General features: G+C 42.3%; 1 protein-coding gene across 3 annotated transcripts in view; it reads left to right on the top strand.

The window, feature by feature from the left end:
• The window catches only part of TRRAP (transformation/transcription domain associated protein), a 242519-nt gene that overhangs the window by 39132 nt on the left and 179269 nt on the right, over window positions 1-24118 (top strand). For all 3 annotated transcript variants that reach the window (XM_073590992.1, XM_073590991.1, XM_073590990.1), the window contains exons 18-23: window positions 3127-3318; window positions 5495-5660; window positions 7079-7335; window positions 9599-9799; window positions 13562-13713; window positions 20316-20515. In XM_073590992.1, coding sequence (XP_073447093.1) covers window positions 3127-3318; window positions 5495-5660; window positions 7079-7335; window positions 9599-9799; window positions 13562-13713; window positions 20316-20515 — 1168 coding nt within the window. The remainder of the gene's footprint in view (window positions 1-3126; window positions 3319-5494; window positions 5661-7078; window positions 7336-9598; window positions 9800-13561; window positions 13714-20315; window positions 20516-24118) is intronic.

Here is a 24118-nt window from a genome sequence, read left to right as displayed (position 1 = left end):
CTACTATTTTCAATAAAAAAAATAAAATTAACTTTGTAAATGCACTTCAGTAATTGGCCACTGCCCCAGAAGTTGTTGCCATTCAGACCAGAATGGGACAGTTAGCTATTTGTTATTTATTCATTATCACTAGTCAGATTGCAAGTGTTCTGTTTATTAGTAAGCAAAATAAAGCATGTGGCTGCTGTAGGATAAGAAACTCTTTTAATTCTGCCCCATGCTCCCCATGAGTACCATTGTTTTTAGGTGTACTTAAAAAACAAAAATTCCAAGCTTTAAAGTGGAAGTAAAGGCTACATATAAATGTGCTTAAAAACACTGCCCCCCCCCCCCCCATCCTGTTTATGCTATATACAGTATCTCACAAAAGTGAGTACACCCCATCACATTTTGTAAATATTTTATTTTATCTTTTCATGTGACAACACAAAGAAATGACACTTTGCTACAATGTAAAGTAGTGAGTGTGCAGCTTGTAGAACAGTGTAGATTTACTGTCCCCTCAAAATAAAACACAGCCATTAATATCTAAACCGCTGGCAACAAAAGTGAGTACACCCCTAAGTGAAAATGTCCAAATTGGGCCCAATTAGCCATTTTCCCTCCCTGGTGGTTGTTTTTATCACTCTCACTCTCACACTGGTCACTGGAAGTTCAACATGGCACCTCATGGCAAAGAACTCTCTGCGGATCTGAAAAAAAAAAATTGTTGCCCTACATAAAGATGGCCTAGGTTATAAGAGAATTGCCAAGACCCTGAAACTGAGCTGCAGCATGATGGCCAAGACCATACAGCGGTTTAACGGGACAGGTTCCACTCAGAACTGGCCTCTCCATGGTCGACCAAAGAAGTTGAGTGCACGTGCCCAGCGTCATATCCAGAGGTTGTCTTTGGGAAATAGATGTATGTGTGCTGCCAGCATTGCTGCAGAGGTTGAAGGGGGGGGGGGGGGGGGGGTCAGTATGTCAGTGCTCAGACCATAGGCTGCATTAAAGTGGTCTGCATGGCTGTCATCCCAGAAGGAAGCCTCTTCTAAAGATGATGCACAAGGAAGCCCGCAAACAGTTTGCTGAACCATGTTCTGTGGTCTGATGAGACCAAGATGAACTTATTTGATTCAGATGGTGTCAAGTGTGTGTGGCGGCAACCAGGTAAGGAGTACAAAGACAAGTGTGTCTTGCCTACAGTCAAGCATGGTTTTGGGAGTGTCATAGTCTAGGGCTGCATGAGTGCTGCCAGCACTGGGGAGCTACAGTTCATTGAGGGAACCATGAATGCCAACATGTACTGTGACGTACTAAAGAGACTGGGCTGCAGGGCAGTATTCCAACATAACGACTCCAAGAACACCTCCAAGACGACCACTGCCTTGCTAAAGAAGCTGAGTGTAAAGGTGATGGTCTGGCCAAGTATGTGTCCAGACCTAAACCCTTTTGAGCAACTGTGGGGCATCCTTAAATGGAAGGTGGAGGAGCGCAAGGTCTCTAACATCCACCAGCTTCGTCATGGAGGAGTGGAAGAGGACTCCAGTGGCAACCTGTAATGCTCTGGTGATCTCCATGCCCAAGAGGGTTAAGGCAGTGCTGGAAAATAATGGTGGCCACACAAAATATTGACACTTTGGGCCCATTTGGACATTTTCACTTAGGGGTGTACTCACTTTTGTTGCCAGTGGTTTAGACATTAATGGCTGTGTGTTAAGTTATTTTTTTCAAAGACCGCATATTTACACTGTCATACAGGCTGTACACTTACTACTTTACATTGTAGCAAAATATAATTTCTTCAGTGTTGTCACATGAAAAAATATAATAAAATATTTACAAAAATGTGAGGGGTGTACTCACTTTTGTGATATACTGTATGTCTCATCTGTTTTAAATGCCTTATTTTTATCTGCTCTGGTTCAGGCACATGACACAAAAGTTTCAGCTCCCCTTTTCTATGGAGTGCTTGACAACGGGGCTTTTTACTTTAGCTTGTCTTTTATTTTGTACAAATTGGGGTTTAAATTGTATTCTGAGTGTAATAATTAAAGAAGTATGGCCAAATGTTTTTTGGCTATACTTCTCCTGTGGGTCACAGGAGTGCAGTTTGTTCTGCATTCCTGTGAACTGTTTTCAGCTGACCGCAGGCTAAAGCCCGCTGTCAGCTGTTGTCTGAAAAGACCCAACTATATGGCCGACTAGCGAGCCTCTGAGAGCATGCCACCACCTCCACAGCTCAGCTCTCTACTGATCACTGGAGGGGCAGAGCAGTGAGCCAGTGACAGACAGTCACAGCTGTCTGCAGGCTGAAGAAAAAGAGCTGAGCAATTGGCGGTATTAAATCACTCAGACCTTGGTCTGGAGCCAGGTGTCACAGATGCAGCATCGAAGCAATGCTGAAATACACCTTTTGGTGAGTGGGTTGTTTTTTGTTTTTTTTTTTTTTTTTTTTTTTTACTCTCATACTTCTTTTTACTTTTAGTAGATTTTTTTAGTAAAAATATAGATTTGATAAACAGTTGTGCCACTTTCATGCGACATAAAAAAATTGCAAATTCTATTCCCACAATTGATCCAGAGGAAGGCAAAAAACATTCCTCAGGGTCTCTGTGTGTTAGATATATCATGTTCTGGGGATTTTAAGTCATTTTATAGCTAAAATTAAGGTTTTAGCATGTGCAAAAAAAGAAGTGCCCTAGAGGAGAACTCGTAAAGACAAACCCGGAAAAAATAACACAATATGTGCTTTTACATTGAAGTCTGGAGAATGTGACCAGTTATTGGCTCTTGAAAGTTGAGAACCGAGTTAACACTTTTGCATGCAGTTCCACTAGTATTACAACTGCAAGAGAGAAGGTTTTACAAAGAAATACTAATCAATACTTTGCACATAAACATGCGTAAGTTAATTCTTAGTTCTCTCCCTGATTTTCTGCAGAAGTGGTTTGGCCACTAAAAGTGAAATTCATCTAAAAAAACATAAGCAGGTTGCATTATGAATGAAATCTCTGATATTAAACCAATTTTAATCCTAGCAGATATTTATACAGATTTAACGGTGGCCACCACTGGGCACCAGGGACCTTTTTTCTGTGTTTTAACTGATGTTTAATTTGATTGAGCGGCTTGTTTTTCTAGATTGTTGCCAATTCCTTTTTGGCGAACCCCACTACGTCAGCCCTGTTTGCTACCATCCTGGTGGAGTATTTGCTGGAAAGACTTCCAGAGATGGGATCCAACGTTGAGCTGTCCAATTTGTATCTCAAGCTGTTCAAGCTAGTGTTTGGCTCTGTCTCCCTGTTTGCTGCAGATAACGAGCAAATGCTTAAGGTGAGATGATGAATTGTCATCCATTCCACTGAGTCTTTTATTGATAAGAAACTCCTGGCGAATTAAAAAATAAAGACATCTATGCCATATGTTTTAGATGTTTTGTTTTTTTTTAATTGCTTGATTTAATCTGTAGTTTTTTTTTGTATTGCTGTAAATTTTGGTCATCGGTTGAAGTCCTAAAGTAGTTGTAAACCTCAGACATGAAATATGAACAAAACATATCCCTCTATAGAGTGTGTACTTGTCTTAAGAGCACTAAGTGTTATTTCTGTCTTCTGACTCGTTCCTCTGCTATCTGAGTGAGTTCTGACAAGTTTTCCTGACACCAAAAGATAAAAAGGTGACAAGGGAGGGAGCTCCGGCACACAGCCTGTGATTGACTGCCTCAGCTCTATTCCTGGGTGAAGTGGGTGGGGGGGTCCCTTCCTCCAATGAGTTCTCAGCCTCTTCATTGAGTGCAACTTCAACTCCCCAACCCCTGCTCTCTGAAGGCTTGGACAAATGTAATAAATTCTGCACTTTCAACGGCTGCAGAGAAGAAGAGACTGCGGGTTAACAGGTACAACTTATGTAGGAGGATTTATCTGTGTATCACCTAAGGCTAGTCACTTCACTGGGTATATGTAAGGGTTTACACCCACTTTAAAATTGGGTTGCCTGCGATCTGAGAGGAGGAGACTCTTTTCACCATGCTTTCTCCATTGTCTACCAAAGTTTATGTAGACCAAAGCTCTAAAGTCTCCGCTGTTCTTTTACCTATGTTGCTGCTTTCTCTTCAAAACACATACTCGCCTGCACAGCAAATCCAGCTTTGTCCTGCAATCCATTGTTCAAGTGACAAATCTAGGATGCCACGCTGCTATCTTGACAGCTGCTTCTACTGATTGTACGCTGGGCCCACTCCCTCTGCTGCTCTGTGTGCCCGATTCTGCAACCTCTTGGGAGATGTGATGTAAATATCCCAGGAGGCTGCAGGGCCAGGTACACGCTCTTCTGGCCTAGGCTGGAATGGGGATAACCAGTGGGGCAAAATGAACTTTTCTCTTTTATTTATTGCTGGAGAAGACTGTTAGTTGGACCCCTTTCACACTGGAGGCGTTTTTCAGGTGCTTTAGTGCTAAAAATAGTGCCTGTAAAGTGCCTGAAAAAAGACTCATCTGCAATCCCAGTGTGAAAGCCCGAGTGCTTTCACACTGGGGCGCTGCGCTGGCAGGACATCAAAAAAAGTCCTGCAGGCAGCTTCTTTGCAGCGCTTTAGGAGCGGTGAATACACTGCTTCTAAAGCGCCCCTGCCCATTGAAATCAGTGGAAAGCGTCTCTGCAGCAGCGCTTTGCGGGCACTTTTAGTGGGCTGCTAGCGTGGGTTAAAAGTGCCCCGCTAGCGCCCGAAAAACGGTGGTGCCCATGCGCTGTCAGTGTAAAAGGGCTCTTAATCAGAACTAACTTTTTCTTTTGGGGTAAGTTCCGCCTATACTTATGGGGAACACATCCCACCTGTTAAGAGGTTTTAATCTAAGTAAGCTGCAGGGCCGTAGTCCACCACACTGCTTTTTTTTTACTGTAATCGGGTGGTCTGGGAACCCCTTTTGTTTACCTGTGTGCAATTCCTAACATACCCACTGCAGGCTTATTGGTGGTGTTGATATATCACAACCCAATTGTGAGCACCAATACTAAGTTAAAAGAAGTTACTTTATCATTGCCACCAATCACTGTTAAAAGCTTGCTTGGTAATTTTAAATTTGATTGGTCTTGCCTCAAGAAAGGATGTTGCACAAACTTGCATTATAAGTATCGGGAGCCAGCCCCACTCACAACTCTTGTGAGAGACTGTCTGTTGTTTGGCTGCAACGACTGGTTTGGAAATCAACTAAGGCCCCTTTCACACTACTGTGACTTCCATGTTGTGCGATTTTGCGGCCAAAATTTTGCACAAGTGTGAAAGGGGCCTTAGTAGACTTTTTACACATTGCTGGATTTTATTAGCAGCTGACTGATATCCCCTTTTGCCTGGAGTTGCACTTTAATAGCTCAATTTCATGGTCAATGACTAGCTGAATAGAATGGTATACAAGGATCTATATAAATGCATCATATTTTGTTTAAGACCTGATTTAATTGTTGCTCCCCAAATCGGCGGTTTTTAATTTCTTTCTTTTTTTTTTTTTTGCAGCCACATTTGCACAAAATTGTAAACTGTTCGATGGAGCTGGCTCAGACTGCCAAGGAACCATACAACTATTTCTTACTGCTCCGAGCGCTCTTCAGATCTATAGGAGGAGGAAGCCATGATCTGCTGTACCAGGAGTTTCTGCCTTTGCTACCCAACCTACTGCAAGGTCAGTAAAAGTACAAATGGTTTTAATGACTACTATCTGTTTGTTTGCACTATGCTAGATTTAATACAGTAAAAGTATTCCTTCCTTCATTGACTATCCAAAAGCGTCAGTTTGTTCTTCAAGGGTAACCAGGATTGTACAGCTTAGTATGGTCATTTCTCGGGGTCAGCAGGGGGCCCCTGCAGCTTTGACATTTCCCACATCACTAAAGTAACTAGTATATAGCGCTGAACCTAGCCCTGGCCTTCCATGGATGGGCAGCCAATAGAGTACTATCAAGGTAGTGTAGCTGTGGCTTCAAAAAACATGCACCTCCAAAGGGTGGCACCATGAAGGGGTTCCTCTCCTGTGTTACTGTGTTTCCCCGCTCCCTTGTTTGGGAAGTTACAACTGGGTGACATAGTGAAGAGCGGGGGAGAGCAAGCTGGCCGTGGGAAGTCTTGACAGTGGTGAGAGTGCCAACTATATTACACATTAATACACCACTATATTACTATAGCAATCTACCTTTAACGGGGCACTGAACCTTCATTTACCCCATCCCATACTGTAAAATATCAGTGTGCCGTACTATCAGATACATATATCAGAGCACAGTACTGTTATAGGATATTATTTGTGCACTGCACTATAATATACTTCTGTTTGCTGTCCTGTAAAACCATTATATCAGTGTACTGGTCTGCAAACTATCCCTATGTACACTGTGCTGTAAATGCACTATATCAGTGCACTGTGCTATATGTCCCTGTGACCTGTGCTGTAATATATTATATCAGTGATATGTACTATAATACACCCCTATGGATTGTGCTGTTATACTAGTATATCGGTGCAGCATTCTTTAACATGCCTCTGTACATTATGTTGTAATATTTTATCAATGTACTTTAACATATAGCTTTCTCTGCATTGTGATACTGTTATAGCTGTGTACTGTAGAACCAATAGAGTGCACTATGCTATAATATGCACCTGCGCATTGTGCTGTATTATTATATTGGTGCATGGTGATGTAATATCTCTCTCGCTCTGCTATTATATCAATGCACAGCAATAAAATATTTCTCACCATGCTGTAATTATAGCAGAACACGATACTCAAGGCTGTTGATGGGGGGGGGGGGGGTACAAACAGTACTTCTGTTTCCGAGCTGATCCCTAATGGGTTAGCACAGGCTGCCTAAGTGCATCACTAGAGCAGCATCATTTCATAGCGTACAAGAGCACAGCAAAGCTTTAGCCGAAATCTCTCTTCTGCTTACCTTCAGTATGGAAGAGCCCTATAATTTCTAATGGCGGCTCTGGGTGTTTTCAAGTTCTATTTCTGCGGAGCCTAATACAGAAGTGACAAAAGCCTTGTTTTCCTGTCTGCTTCCTCAAAGCCTGTTTCTGTAAACATCTTTTTTTTTTTTCAGGCTTGAACATGTTACAAAGTGGCCTACATAAACAACACATGAAGGATCTGTTTGTGGAGCTATGTCTCACTGTGCCTGTTCGTCTGAGCTCCCTGTTGCCATATCTTCCTATGTTGATGGATCCTTTAGTCTCTGCTCTGAATGGCTCTCAGACGCTTGTCAGCCAGGGTCTAAGGACTCTGGAGTTGTGTGTGGATAACCTGCAGCCTGACTTTCTCTACGATCACATTCAGCCTGTCCGTGCTGAGCTTATGCAGGTAATGCGGACTGCGATCACCAGGGGGCAGTATTGGTTCATGAAAAGCAGCTGGTTGGTAAAAAAAAAAAAAAATTGGTCTGTATTCCCAGTTGAGGAGACATTTCAGTCTCGCGTCTGGGGTGACTTAAATGGTATTTTCTGTGCATTTGTTTCTTCATCAGAACAGCATGCAGAGTATTAAAGAAAACACTGAGACATATTTTCTGTTAATGAATCGCCCAGTGAATTTTAAACAACCTCCTAAACACAGATTATATCTCGGATTAAAAATTTATATTTCCCAAAATTATCTCTTAATGTAAGAAAAAAAAATCTGGGCATCGTTCTTTCCATCGCTCTGACATTCATCACCATGTTCTGACAGTTGGTGATGGCAGTGGTCACATACCTAGCCCATTATATTTCCCTGTGTGCTTGTTTCCTAGGACTCCTAAAATCAAAGAGCACTCATAAAAGATAAATGATTGAAAAGCAGGGGAGCTGGTTGTATAAGCCTGTTAAAGGGAAACTGCGGTTCTTTTTAAGTATACATTTATCAATTTATTTATTGCAGGTACTTTTATAGTGCCATCAATTTACACAGCACTTTACATATACATTGTACATTCACATCAGTCCCTGCCTTCAAGGAGCTTACAATATAAGGTCGCTAACTCACATTCATACATACACACACATACTAGGGCCAATTTAGACAGGAGCCAATTAAGCTACCAGCATGTCTTTGGAGTATGGGAGGAAACCCAATCGGGCGCAGGGAGAGCATCCAAAGTCCAGGCAGGTAATGCCGTGGTTGAGATCCAACCAATGACCTTAGTGCTGCTAGGCGGAAGTGCTTGGCATACTGTTTGCCCAGTACATTTTTATATTGGTTTCTTACCAGTATTTAAAAACCTTTTTGTTTCTACAAATGAGCACTTATTACAAGGTGAACACATAAGACTGTTCTAAAGCAAAAAGAGAGGACACCAGAAGCTGTTTGACAGCCCCCTTCTGAAGCTGCTATTTGCCTGGCTAGTGCTCTATCCAGCTGGGTTTAGTAAAGATTGAAACACTGACCCTGGAATAAGTGTGTATCTGTAAAGTCAGACTTTATTATTTGCATACTTTTTCCAGTTTACCCTCTTGCCTCAATTCATTGTAAACTCTGTCAGTAAACTAACATTTGTATTAAGTATGGCGTTTTAAAATCATTAAGGCTCCGGAATATGCAAACATTTAACAAGATGGCAGGGGTTGGTTAATTTTGCTTGAGATGATTAGTTGCAATTTAAATTGGCGTGTAGATTTCCCCCTAACTAGCCCTAAAGCTATCCTCACCCCCTTCTAACTCATATGCTAACTAACCTGTGTAAGAAAGATCTATGTACTTTCTTCTTTTCATGCCACTCCGGTCTCATGACTTCCCCCGTGTCGGCCAGTGGCAGCTGCAGGGGAGAGGAGAGAATGCTTCGACAACGGCTGGTAAAGCCTGGCGCAGGGACAGTAACAGTGGCGGCTGGTGTTCACTATTTTTTGGGGAGTGGTGGGACAGCCCCTACACCCCCTACCCCCCATGGGAGACACTAACAGCGGCAGTCACCTGAGAGACTGCATCATCTTGAGGAGGCAGGAAGAAGTAAGAGCTGGGCCGCTCCAGCGAACACATAGGAGACATTCTCTGAATAGATACAGAAGTGTGTCCAGAGACATGATTGGCCAGGGAGTCCTAAAACTCCCTGGCCAATTGGGGCTTCCTGATTGGTCGGGAGGAGAATGAGGAAGAATAGCTCAGCCCCCCAAGCCCTGTTTAAAGCTTATTAGAGCCTCTGGCTCTAATCACGTGCTTCAATCCCCATCCCCCTCCCCATTGGAATCCATGCATCCAGTGCCCTGTATGTAGATCAGGGAGCTGGGCACATGGACGGGACGGGACGGGGGGGGGGGGGGGCGACGGCGCCCTTGGGCCCTCTATGGATGGATAGCCACTGGACATGGCCCACTGCCTTCTTTCCCTTTAAGCCTTGGCTGACACGGGAACTGGATCATGTGACCAAAGCGGCCTGAAAACAGGTAAGTATATACACCTTTCTTGCACAGGTTTGTAATCATAGGTGTTAGGAGTGGGGAGTGGAAAGTCTAAAGGCTAGTTAGGGGGAAGCTGGAATTCCACTTCACCCCTCTCGTAAAAGATCATTTTAAGTTGATGTGAATTATTACCGCCTGTTTTGATTTTCGTTTGAAGATGGTCATTTCAAAGGAAAATTTTTGCGTTATTCTAGGCCTTGTGGCGGACCCTTCGTAACCCTGCAGATAGCATTTCTCATGTGGCGTACAGAGTCCTGGGAAAATTTGGTGGCAGCAATCGGAAAATGTTGAAAGAGTCACAGAAGCTGCAATATGTTGTGACTGAGATACAAGGACCCAGCATTACAACCGAGTTTGCAGACTGTAAGGCTTCCATTCAGCTTCCAATGGAAAAGGTGATGTATCATACTTTGTTACAGCAGTCCATTGTGTTATTTTCTGTCAATAACTTAGCTTTCCTTAAAGTGCAAAGAAAGGCTTGCTTTCATTCATCCTCCTGCAACCATATACCCCAACAATATTAAAGCATTATGGATAAAAACGTAAAAAAAAAATGTTTTTTTTTTTGCTTTTAAAATTAGTCCCATTGTGTGACTGCAAAGCCTATCACTTTATTCATTCAGGGCAGCTGTTGGGCAGGTTCCTACTGGTGTGATAGCTAGCTGGTTGATGATACTGATGGCCAGGGGGCGGGGCTAATCGGAGCTGTGCTGTAATAATTACACAGATACCAACAACGGTTTATGGAAGCGCCTTTGGGCAGCTGCATTCGGCTGCACAGGCATACAGTTGTTAAAGCTTAGGAGATTGATGATTGCCTAGTTTAGACTTAATATAAAAGTTTTGGTTATTACACATATTAAGTCAGCTATAGATGGATCGAAATTTGGCCAGCTCAGCAGGAACCAGCTGAAATTTTGATCTATGGGCAGGCTGGTTGTACTGAAGTCGACTAACTCATCGACTTCAGTACAACCAGCCTGACTCTTTTTTTTTTTTTTTTTTTCGCTCGATCATTGCCAGTGGCTATAGCCGCCAGCAGTGATCATTGTATTCAGCCAGTGGGGGAAGGCTCTCCCCGCCTGTAAAACACAATAATACTGTAGGAGGCATTCCCCCATCAACACTGACTATGTTGATGGGGAGATTGTTCAATTTTCTTTCCTTCTACCATGTATTGAAGGAAAGAAAATTGCATAATCTATGGCCTGCCTAAGCAGGGCATATTTTGATATTTAACAGGAATTCCACTGCAAACTTTTTGGTTAAAAATGATTGGTTATGTTTATTTTTATTCAGTTCTTTTAACACCAACATAAGCCATAGTTGTACAATGCACAAAGAGCCATAGAAATCAGCGTCTACCCCCTTGAATCCCATAACTGATCCTTCTGCAACAGCTATGAAGGCACTCATAGAGACACAACAAGACCATGTAGGCTAAACGAAACCCCTTTTTTGCTATACGTGCACATTTCCCTAGGTTTTGTCTTTTTAAAAATACTGGAAGTACTGAAAAATACCTGATGATGCTGCCAAAAAAATCCATTGAGCTCCTAATGTGCTCTTTGCCTCTGCTATACCGAAATCCTTAGCAATATTGTCCACCTTCTCATTCTGCTGGACTGCAGAGCCTCTCCTTTCCGCTACAACCTAAGTACTGTTGTAAAGGCAAGTAAGAGAGATTACTTCTACAGAATTTTGTATATTGTGGAATAAATGGAGAAGGCAGTGGGGAGGTTGAATTGACACATAGGAGTAGATTTGCTAAAACTGGAGCACTCAGAATCTGGTGTAGCTGTGCATGGTGGCCAATCAGCTTCTAACTTCAGCTTGTTTAAGCTTTGGCAAAACCTGGAAGCTGAATGTACGTCTATTCTGATGTCCGTTTTACATTAGTTGATGTGAGTACAGATTCACTTTAAATTGGAAATGACAGTACAGTTTTGAATTCTGTTATTAAGCATGGGTTTAATTTTCTCTAAACTGTTTAAAAGGCTTCATATGATACTACCCCAGAGGCACACAGTGATATTTTGTTTTGTTGTGAACTTTAAAGGTCAGTTTTAGTTCACATTAATTATGATTTAATCAGGTATGAAATTCATGCAGTGAACATTCTAAATGTCTTGACGTTTCTCAATTGGATTTAGTTCAGCCCCATTTGTAGTGTCATGAAAATGTACACAGTTTCCAATTTTTTTTAACTGGAGTTTACCCCTTATAGGTATAGCTAAGCAAAGGGAACTGAATTAAAGTGGTTTTCTGGATTTTAACACATAATTCTGGTTATACTTAAGTAATACTGAAGGAAAATTCAAAGACGTATAGCCGACGCTCGTTTGGCTGTACTTCTCCTAAGGGTGACAGGAGTGCAGTTCGTTTTGCACTCATGTGACCCGTTTTCAGCAGAGAGTGGGTTGAAGTCGGCTGTCTGCTGACGTCACGGATGTCAGTCCAGGCACTGCGTCATCGCGACAAAGTCTGGATCTGCCAGGTGCCTGGACTGACACCCATCTCAGCCTCTCAGCGAGTCGCTGAGATGCCCCTCCACATCTCAGCGCTCCAGTGAGCATGGGGGGAGGGAGAGTGCAGAGAACTGTGACTGACAGTCTGCAGCTCTCTGCTCGGGGGCTGTCAGAACCGAGCGATCGGCAATGTTTGATCGCTCTGTTCTCAGTGCAGAGGCGCTGGGGGACAGATGCAGCAAGTATGAGAAAAAAAAAACTCCTTTTTACTTCTCTTTTAAAAAAACAAACATGCAATTCTTACCTGCTCTGTGCAATGGTATCGCAAGAGCAGCTACAATCCTTCTCTTCTCGGGTCCCCCACCGGTGCTCTTGGCTCCACCCCCTGCTGAATGCCCCCATAGCAAGCTGCATGTTATGAGGGCACTTGTACATGCTTTCATTTTTGTTTAGTATCACTTAAGTACAAATATAATCAGAATTATGTCTGTCTTGCCTGTTCCCACTCAGATTAACAGTCATTTGGAGTTAGTGGAAGCCATGCTGTGCATCCCAACTTTTGACCGCTATCACATGCCAAAGAGGAGGATTGGCCACACATAGTTCCTAAACTTTATCACATGTGCATAACCCTAAGATGCTGGCCTCAGTATGCAGTTTTCACAGCAAGTGTTTATTTCTAAACTCACTTTAAGGTTATATGGTCTGCAGATACTTCTTAGTGGGGTTCTTCTTGATTTGCTGTTCCAACATCTAATTCTATTCCATCATTGTAATGTAGTCCACCTCCCACATGTCCTAGGCTTTGACTAGAGCTGTGAGTTTCCTTGCAGTAACACCTCCTGGTGAAATCTGGTCTTGTGACTTAATAACTGAATATGATAGATATATATATATTATCCTTTTATATTAGTACATGCATTAGTCAGAAGCAGGTTAGTGGAAGGTCCTGTTCTTATTGCAGTAAAGTCCAGCTCCAACCACTCTCAAGCTGGCTATAGATGGTTCGAATCTCTGCCAGTTCAGCAGGGAGCAGCTGAGATTTGAACGATCTATGGGCAGGCTGATTGTACCCAAGTCGATTCATCAATTGACTTGGGTACAACCAGCATGTTGAATTTTTATATGCGATTTATTTCCAGTGGCTCTAACCACTCGAAGTAATCACTGTTCTCCTGGCAGAGACGGCTCCCTCTGCAGGGTGTTGATGGGGAAATCTAGCGATTTTTATATATATATATATATATATATATATATATATATATATATATATATATATATATATATATATATATATATATATATATATATATATATATATATATATATATATAAATTTTTTTTTTTTTTTTTATTTCCTGCAACCCGTGGTTGCAGAAAAAATAATCGCATCATCTATGGCCTGCTTTACTAGACCTCACTGCAAGTGGCACTCCCCCATGGAGATGCAGGACTTCCCATTCAGAAACCGATTTTTATTGTAAGTTTTATGTGCTGCGACTTGCCTTTCTGTATTGCATTTATAAGAAAGGTAGAATCACACTTTACACAGCAGACCCGAGAGGTAATGAAAGTTTTATGTGGAAAGTTTTGCAAAGTTTTGTTCTTTAAACAGATTTCCCAGGAGACTCAGTCAGTGCACACTGTGTGTTTTTTGACTCTGATTTAATTATTGTTTGCTCTCTTTAGGCCATTGAGACAGCCTTGGATTGTTTGAAGAGTGCAAACACCGAGCCTTACTATCGAAGACAGGCTTGGGAGGTGATCAAATGTTTCTTGGTGGCAATGATGAGTTTGGATGATAATAAACATGCCTTGTATCAGCTGCTGGCACATCCCAAGTAAGAAATTATTTATTAGGCATGCATGGAGTCCAAGAGGCTTTACAGAAAATAGAATGGTTTTTGGTCTGTTTTGTTGATTTATTTTGCAGAAATAAGCAGATATTTTAAAGCCTCTCTTTTCATTACTTGTGGTAACTTTTGTCATTTTAGAAAAAAATCATTACAGGGTTCTTCCCTGACACTATTTGGTTTCCTTTTCTTGATACTCTATACAAAGCTGAATAGAGTTGACTAGCATGTTATACTTTCCTAATAGCATAGTAGTACAGAAGCGCAGAAAGCATGCTGTCCGACCCCAGAGCTCCGCCTCCGCCTCAGCATGCAGCGAAGGGGATGTAGCATGCAAAATACATGGAAGTTTAAGATGCCAATGGCAGCCATAGTTCTGCAGGAGAATGAAAAGTGAAGTTCTTGCTCATCTAAGATCAGGCAGTTCCATTTTAATGAGTTCATCCTTGGCAGCCTCTGCATTTCTCCTGGTTACTGACTTTAAGATGAGGTACAAAATTCATGGGGGAGAGTTGTGTTCTCCAATAAAGGCCATTGCAGATGTGCAGAATAGAAAGTTCATCCTATTACAGTATCCACAAGACAAACCCCACAAGATTGATTAAAGTATAACTAAAGATAAAACTTTTTCTTTAGTTTTGGCTAGAGTGGAGAGGGATTAGAACCCCTGTCAGTTTTTATTGCTATCTGTGGCCCCATTAGGGGGCGTCACCCTCTCTATTTGTCCTGTTTACCATTAATGGTGAAAGTAAAAGAAAAACCCACATTTTGGGTGGTCCCCAGAAAAGTAAGAGAAGGTGAAACCTTCCAATGGGGAGACTAGTTCTGATGGCCTTTGGGGCCCAGAGAATTCTTTTAACCACTTTGCGCCCGCGCTATAGCCGAAAGACAGCTACAGCGCAGGCTTAAATGCCGGGAGGACGTACATAGAAGCCTTCCTGTTCTGGCATCCTTGGGACTCGGCTGATCAAAGAGCAAGGTAAAGGGCCAATCACAGCGGGCCCTTTACCACGTGATCAATTGTCAGCCAATGACAGCTGATCACGAAAGTAAACAGAAGCCAGTTTCCGTCTTTTTTTTTTTTTTTCATCACCCTGTCAGCGTGAAGAAAAGAAGAAAGCCATTAACTGGGTACTGTTAAAGGGACATCTGTCCCCTTAGTGGTCACCAGTGCTACTAATCGGTGCCCACCAGTGCCACCTATCAGTGCCCATCAGTACTGCTAATCGGTGCAGATTAGTGCTGCCCATCAGTGCCACCTCTGTGCTGCCCATCAGTGCCTCCGGATCAGTGCCCATCAGTGAAGGAGTAAAATTACCTTCACTGATGGGCAGTAAATTACCTCTACTAGTATGTAGTGCATACTAGTACATTATGACTTTAACCTAAATTTGTTACATTTATTAAGACTTTACAACCACTTTTAATTTGCATGGATTTTCTCTTTCTTCCTATTTGTCTATGGGACAGGAAGTGAAGATAAATCTTTCCAGTGGGACACCTATGGCAAACAATAAACCAACAGGGGTTATAGCTCTTCCTTACTCCTATTCTAAATGAAAAAAATGTTTTTGCTTATAGTTCTACTCTCTTTTGCATCTATTGAAAACTGATGCAGGAGAGAGGGGATGAAAGGAAGGATGAAATAGAATTAAACTATAGGCAGCGGGAAAAAGGGGGCAGTAAGCACGCTAGGGAGAATCATAAGGACTGAGAAAACCCAACCTAATTCCCAGTTTAAAGCGGAGCTCCAGCGCCCCCCCCCCCCCCCCCCCCAAAAAAAAAATTAAAGTTGGCAGCTACAAATACTGTAGCCGCTGACTTAATATTAGGAGACTTAACTGTCCAGGGATCGCTCAATGTCGGCACCCCATCCGATTTTTTAATCGGCTCTTGGGTGCTGCTGCCATTCCTTGTAAGGGAAACAGGCAGTGAAGCATTGTGGCTTTACAAGCCGGTTCCCTACTGCGCCTGGGTATGGCGGGGGAAGGAGGAGGGGGGCCGAACTTTGGGGGGCACCTCGCCCCTCTCCCCTCCAAAAGGGGCCAAATGTCGGAGTGAGTGAGTGAGGGAGGAAGCAAACAAGCAGAGCTTCCGCTTTTGGGTGGATCTCTACTTTAAGTAAGGGAGGATACAGTTTAGTTTTGCTTTAAAATGGACCTATGCTTAAAATGTAATGTTTGGCTATCTAACAGTGATTCATCAGCACAGTTTTCTGTGACAAAGCAAATTGCTAAAAATGTTTTTTTTTTTACCTGATTGGAAGCAGCATGTGTGACCATGCCTAGGCACACTCTGTTCTCAAACTTCTGAGTCTATCCTAAGTCTGATAGGCATATCCTACCATTGCTTCTGACTACTGGATTACATTTAGGGTGACATCTGGGTGTGCGGTTTATAAACGGGAGGTGTTGCTCCACTAAAAGCACTGTTATGTGGTTTCTGCAAGCACTACGTTTATCATTCACAACTGGCTTGTCTCCTACTGTTTGAAGGATAAACTTCCCTGAGTTTAGGCTTGCTTTAATGCCAGAGGGGAATGCAGCATATTGAAACACAATTTGTTAGTCAAGAGCGAGAACAGGATGTACAGTGACAGGTACATGGTAGAGGACACAGCGGTACAATGACACCACTACCTGGGGAACCCTGGAGAGAACACCATCTCCATCTGTCAGCACACTAAAAGTAAATGTTAGTCTATTAAGTATTCTAATAAATCCCTTGTAAATAGATTCTCAATAACATTTTTAAAGCCTTGACGACCTGCCCCTCTAAACGGGAAGCAAAGTACTTAAATACAGTTTTACTGCAAGGATTAAGCTGCCAAATATCAACCAGATAGGTTGAGGTTTTGCAGTGTTAACTCTTTTTAACAGCTTTGCTCACTTAAATGAATTCGGCTTACTGTACAAAGCTTGATTTTTCTCTAATAATGGGATGAAATATCTCTAGCCATAACAGATTAGTGTTAAAGAGATAAGGCAAGCAATTTTATGCTTTGGGGAGAATCATGGATAACTTCACAGCTTGCTGAATAATATTTATTACAAATAACAAGTGTTTGCATTTCCAAAGAATGATCCCTTCTCTGAGCGGACAGAAATTTAAGGCTGGCCATACACTTTTGTTGCAGGAAAGAAATTTGCTTGATTTCACCCATCAACACAGATAGTGTTGATGTGAGAATCCCTCCTGCTGAGCCATTGTATTCTCCTGGCAGGGTAAGCCAACCCCGCCGGGAGAAGACAGTGATTATTGCTAGCAGCTTGATCAACTTGGTATATTCAGCCTGCCCATACATTGTTTGAATCTCGGCCGGTTCCTGCGGTCCCTGCTGAACCGGCTGAGTTTCGAACTGTGTATAGCCTGCCTAAACCTTTCCAAGTCTGAAGAAAAAAACTTTGGCAGTACCCAAACTTTAAAGCGTAACTAAACTTTTAAGTGATCAGATACACTGGTTCAGTTGATATCTGCTCGTCGTGGGAATGCATAAAAAACATGTGCCATGTTTATGGTGCTATTAATTGTTAATGGTATCCCAAATGTTGAAAAATGCACTGTAAAGGCTGCGCAAACCAGAAAGCACCATGTCCTACTTTGCCAGGGCTAGGGGCATTCCGAACGTCCATTTTTAAAGTGGTACTAAAGGCAGAAGGTTTGTTACCCTAATGCATTCAGGTTAAAAACCTTCTGGGTGCAGCTTTACCCTCAGCCCCCCTAATATGTACCAAAGCCCCATCTCGATCCAGCAATGTGCATGAGAGCAGCAGCTCTCCCAGGTCTCGCTCGCTCTCATTGGTTGACACAGCATTCACAGCCAGTAAGCCAATGAGGAGAAAGTCCCTTCACAGAAGTGCTACTCGGGGGCAAGCCTGCTCAAGTGCCCCCATAGTAAGAGGCTTGCTATTGGGGGCGCTCGACAGCGGGGGAGGAGGAGCCAGGACCACCAGCAGGGGACCCAAAAAGAAGAGGACCGGGGCTACTGTGTGCAAAGCGCACAGTGCAGTTAAGTATAACATGTTTGTTATTAATAAAAATACATACATACATACATACATACATACATACATACATACATTTTATCTCTCAATAGTGAGTACATCCCTAAGTGAAAATGTCCAAATTGTGCCCAATTAGCCATTTTCCTACTCCATGACTTGTTAGAGTTCTCCGGTGTGAATGGGGAGCAGGTGTGTTAAATTTGGTGTTATCGCTCTCTCTCTCTCTCATGCTGGTCACTGGAAGTTCAACATGGCACCTCATGGCAAAGAACTCTCTGAGGATCTGAAAAAACGAATTGCTCTACATAAAGATGGCCTAGGCTATAAGATTGCCAAGACCCTGAAACTGAGCTGCACCACGGTGGCCAAGACCATACAGCAGTTTAACAGGACAGGTTCCTCTCAGAACAGGCCTCGCCATTGTCAAACAAAGAAGTTGAGTGCACATGCTCAGTGTCATATCCAGAGGTTGTCTTTGGGAAATAGACATATGAATGCTGCCAGCATTGCTGCAGAGGTTGAAGGAGTGGGGGGTCAGCCTGTCAGTGCTCAGACCATACGACGCACACTGCATCAAATTGGTCGTATAACAGTGTAAATTTGCTGTCCCCTCAAATTAACTTAACACACAGCCATTTAATGTCTAAACCGCTCGCCTTGTAACACTGAGTCACATGACACCGGGGAGGAAAAATGGCTAATTGGGCCAAATTTGGACATTTTCACTTAGGGGTGTACTCACTTTTTTGTTGCCAGCAGTTTAGACATTAATGGCTGTGTGTTTGCATTATTTTGAGGGGACAGCAAATTTACACTGTTATACAAGCTGTACGCTCACTAATTTATATTGTAGCAAAGTGTAATTTCTTCAGTGTTGTCACATGAAAAGATATAAATATATGTATTGTTATCCATTTTAATTTTTCTCAAGTTCTAGGAAAAGAACGTCCGTGTGAGACCAGCTGTCTCTCCTTAGTAGTCTGACATGCCCCTCCTGTTCAGTCAGAACTAGAGCTTTCCAATCAGCCGGGAGCATGATGCAGAGCTGATTAGAATGCTCTAGCTCAGTAATGGCGAACCTTGGCACCCCAGATGTTTTGGAACTACATTTCCCATGATGCTCAACTACACTGCAGCGAGCATAAGCATCATGGGAAATGTAGTTCGAAAACATCTGAGGTGCCAAGGTTACCCATCACTGTGAGTCTAGGTCATCAGGAGAGTGTGTTGGACTGCTGATAAGAGGCCACTGCTTCCATAAAGAGGCCAGTAGTCCTCCTTTCCAGCCTACTATCTGGGCATAGAATTTGCAGCTGGCATTGGAGCTCAATTAAAGTGAAGAATAATGTTTTTTTTATTTTGGTTTGTGTTTTGTGTGTGTTTAGAGCATGCTTTTAAAGGCTAAGTTCACCTTTCAGGGAATATCCGATTGCCTTCTAGGGGATCAGAAAGGAATTTATTCTTTCCTTGCTGGAGAAAATTGGGTCATAATTTGTGTTTTTTTTTTTTTGCCTTCCTTTGACCAGCTGTGGGTACAGGGTTGTGTATGTGGAGATTTCTATTTATTCTATTTATTTCTTTTTTCTGTTGGTTGAACTAGGTAGACTTGTGTCTTTTTTTTTTTTTTCAACCTAAATAACTATGTAAAACAGTAACTAAGCTGAAAATTGTGATTTAAATTATACTCTGCGATAGAATAATGTTCGCAGTGGATATGGCAGTATTGATAAATGTCCTCCGGTGTGTTCTAGCCATGAAAGTTGCATCACCACAAAGGTAGAAAAATGTATTGCTTTAGGCTCGGTTCACAATGGAACCCACTGCGGATCTCACAGGAGCGCTGTGCGTCCCTGTTCCACATTTCAGGGATGAATCCGCTCCAAATCTATGCCTGAATTCGGCCCTGAAACTGAGCCAAAGACGCACAGTGTGCAGTGCGCTCCGCAACGGAGATATGTGAACCGGCCAGTCACATTCTCCTGCTATGTGAATTAGATGCGGGGAAACCCACATCTAATTCGCATAGGTGTGAACCAGGCCTTACACTACAGGAATGTTTTTTGCTTTTCTAGATATCTGCACATAGCGTGTTACTGATTGTTGCATGATCTATCCTATGTTCAAATTATTTAAATGCTGAAGTATATTACGGTACCCTTGCGCAGAAATGTATAAGGACAAGTAAACATTGGATCACGTGGTTTAGCTGTTTATGCCCTAGCTTTTCTAAGTTAATACCAAGCCTCCCATTTTATATTAAAAGCACAAAAATGCCAGCTTAATAGCCTTTTACTCTGTGCTATTGCTCAGTGTTTTTATGGAGTCTGCCTGCTTCCCTGGACTGAAGCCTTTAAATACTCTGTGTCAGATTGAGCCATCCGTCTTGATTCCGCCTAATAGGTGACAAAATGAAGTAGATGAGTTGGATCAGACCTGTCCTGTGTGGAGAATGGAGGGGCAGAGAAACTCCTTTATAATCAGAATTTATGACATTTGGGCTCGGCTGCTAATAGCATGTTTTTATTCTTCTTTTTTTTTTTTTTTTTTTCTTGCCACAGTGCTAATGTGTTTTTTCCTTTTTTCTAGTTTCACAGAAAAGTCTATACCTAGTGTCATCATTTCACATCGGTACAAAGCTCAGGACACACCAGCTCGTAAGACCTTTGAGCAGGCCTTGACTGGGGCCTTCATGTCTGCCGTCATCAAGGACTTGAGGCCCAGCGCACTTCCCTTTGTTGCCAGCCTCATCCGCCATTACACTATGGTAGCTGTAGCCCAGCAGTGTGGTAAGTAGTCATGTGATTAAGAAAGGCTCCAGCTTGTTCCAAGGTTACTACATTGTATGTTTAACCGGTTCAATACCGGGCCTTTTCACCCCCTTCCTTTCCAGACCAATTTTTAGTTTTCAGCGCTGTCGTGCTTTAAACGACAATTGCGCGGTCGTGCGACGTTGTACCCAACGTCCTTTTTTTCCCCACAAATAGAGCTTTCTTTTGGTGGTATTTGATCGCCTCTGCGGTTTTTATTTTTTGCGCTATAAACAAAAGAGCGACAATTTTGAAAAAAAAATACAATATTTTTTACTTTTTGCTATAATAAATATCCCAATTTTTAAAAAAAAAAAAACAAATTTTTTCCTCAGTTTCGGCCGATACATATTCTTCTACATATTTTTGGTAAAAAAAATCGCAATAAGCGTATATTGATTGGTTTGCGCAAAAGTTATAGCGTCTATAAAATACGGGATAGATTTATGGCATTTTTTATTTTTTAATTATTTATTTTTTTTTTTTTACTAATAATAGCAGCGATCGCGTTTTTTTTTTTTTTTTTTTTTTTTTCATGACTGCGACATTATGGCGGACACATCGGACACTTTTGACACATTTTTGGGACCATTCACATTTATACGATCAATGCTATAAAATTGCATTGATTACTGTGTAAATGTGACAGGCAGTGAAGGGGTTAACCACTAGGGGGCGGGGAGAGGTTAAATGTGTTTCCTAGGGAATGCTTCTAACTGTAGGGGGAGGAGGGGCACAAGGGGAGGAGACCGATCAGTGTTCCTCTGTGTTTACACACACAGATCCACGGTCCGGCCCGGTTAACGGGCAATCGCGGGTGCCCGGCGGACATCGCGGCCGCCGGGCACACGCACCGGGTCCCGAGAAACGCGGCAGGCGCGCCCCCTAGGCAGCCGGGAACCCGAGGCCGTCATATGACGTCCACCCAGGATGGGAGATCCCATCTGTGGACGTCATTTGACTATAGGCGGGTAGGGAAGTGGTTTAAAGGGGTTGTAAAAGCTTGTGTGTTTTCACCTTAATGCATCCTATGCATTTAGGTGAAAAAACACCTGGCAGTCACCGGCCCCCCAGTCCCCCCGTTTTACTTACCTGAGCCCCGAATTTCCATCGGCGTGTCCCTGTCGTCCCTCTCTCCACGGGTTCCCAGCTCTTGATTGGATAGATTGATAGCAGCGCAGCCATTGGCTCCCACTGCTGTCAATCAAATCCAGTCACACGGGGGGGCTGGGCCGAGTCCTACATTCAGCCTCTATGGACCCCGAATGCTGGACTCAGGAGCGCGCCTGCAAGGTAACCCCCTTGGGAGAGCGCTTGCAGGCAAGGTAACCCCCTTGGGAGACCCCAGCTCCTCCCTGCTGGGGTCCCTCAGCAGGGAGGAGCCGCTGAGGGACCCCAGAAATGGATGTTTGGGCCACTCTGTGCAAAACGAGCTGCACAGTGGAAGTAAGTATGACATGTTTGTTATTTAATAAAAATAAAAACAATCCTTTAGTATTTTAAAGTGGTTGTAAACCTCAGACATGAAATCTGAACAAAGCATATCCCTCTATAGTGTACGTTTCTCAATTAAGAGCACAAAGTGTCATTTCTGTTGCCTCTTTCCTCTGATATCTGCATTAATTACTTCTGACAAGTTTTCATGACACCAAGAGAAAAAAAGGTGCTCACATAATTTTTAATAAAAACATCTTTGCCATTCTGAAGCTTCCTTCCAACCACTTTGCATATTATTTTATATATTCTGTACTTGCCAAATATGCTGCAGAAAGAGTCTGGCTGCAGCCATTTTAACTGGGCAGTTGAAGCTGCTGCCTGTTTACTTCCTGGATTTACACAGAGGACACCTCCAGCTCTGCAGCTCTTATTGGCACTTTTATGACTCATCCCCCCCCCCTCCCTTCCTGGCAAACTCACCAGAGTGAGAGAGAGAGAGCTGTGCATGATGTTATAAGCCTAGACTAATGACCAGACAAAAGACAGGAAGTGGCCTGTATAACGTATTTACTGGCAGAAAAATGTTTTACTATCCAAAGTTAAAACGACAAGGGAAGAAGATTTAATAGATGGAAAGATGAAAAAATTACCGAAGTTCCGCTTTAACAGCCTCAGCTCTGTTGCTGTGTGAAGGGGGGGCATGTCCATTCCCTCCAATCAGCTCTCAGAGCTCTCCTCACTGAGCTCTGCAGAGTGTAACTTCAGCTCTCTATCCCCTTAGTTCTGAATACTCAGACAGGCATATATACATGCTATAAATCCAGCATAAGAACAAAGTGCAGCGCTAAAGTATGATAAATGACTCCCAGTAAAAGTCTGAAGAAAATATAGTGCAAGGCTGATAAACAGCTAAGACATATAAAACAGGTAAAATTTTATCACTGATAATCCTCTTAAGATCAAAGAAAGTCCAATGTGAAAAAAAGGGTGTCGCTTATCCACCACCCATCTGAGTTAATCATATTATAATTTACATTAGTCCTGTGAGGAATCTTCAAAATCTGCCACGTGAAGATGGACTTGTCCTATATATCCGCCACCATGTATGCACTCACCAGAAATACATTATATGCGCGTATCACAATCCTCATATTAATGAAAGATCCACTAAGTCTCCATGTTTCCAATTGGTGACTTCCCTATATAATTTAAAGTGCTGCAAGGAATAAGTAAAATGGCCACCGAACTGTAAATGGCAGCACGTCCTCGGGGGTAGTTTTGTCGTAGATCTAAAAAAAAAAATTCTTAACAATTTTAAGTAGTTTTAGAAAATCATAGATAACTACATAATGGAAAAAGGATTCTTGTGCCATTAAATAAGAATGCGACCATTTAAAAAAAAAAAAAAAAAAGATTTAAGTGCACATATTTGGCAAAAATGTGCATCTGTTATTTTTTTTTCTTTTAGTGCCGACTGGCTCCTGTATATATACGTCGGCATTTAGAAGATGGATGTCTCAGTAACGGCAGCAGCTGCTGCTGTCACAACCGAGGTATCCATCTCTTCAGGAGCCGGTCATGTTTACAATAATGTTGGTCTCTGCGGCGGATTCGCCGCAAGATCACAAACATGCAACCTGTACAATTTTTTTCAACGTTGCCTATGGAGATTTTTAAGGGTAAAAGTTTGATGCCATTCCACGAGCGGGCGCAATTTTGAAGCGTGACATGTTGGGTATCAATTTACCCGGCGTAACATTTATCTTTCACAATATAAAAAAAAAATTAGGCTAACTTTACTGTTTTATTTTTTTATTCAAAAAAGTGAATGTTTTCCAAAAAAAGTGCGCTTGTAAGACCGCTGCGCAAATACGGTGTGAAAAAAAGTATTGCAATGACCACCGTTTTATTCTCTAGGGTGTTAGAAAAAAACTATATATAATGTTTGGGGGTTCTAAGTAATTTTCTAGCAAAAAAAAAAAAAAACTGTTTTAAACATGTAAACACCTAAATCTCAAAATGAGGCTGGTCCTTAAATGGTTAAATACCTGGTGTAGCAATTACAGTATATGAGTAAAGTGACGGCGCTATATAAGTACCTGTAATAAATAAAATAAATTACTAGGTTCCTTTTTTTAAATTAAT

Source organism: Aquarana catesbeiana, linkage group LG06, assembly GCF_042186555.1.
Source record: "Aquarana catesbeiana isolate 2022-GZ linkage group LG06, ASM4218655v1, whole genome shotgun sequence".
In the NCBI taxonomy this organism is placed as follows: domain Eukaryota; kingdom Metazoa; phylum Chordata; class Amphibia; order Anura; family Ranidae; genus Aquarana; species Aquarana catesbeiana.
This window is presented reverse-complemented; position numbering and strand designations above follow the sequence as displayed.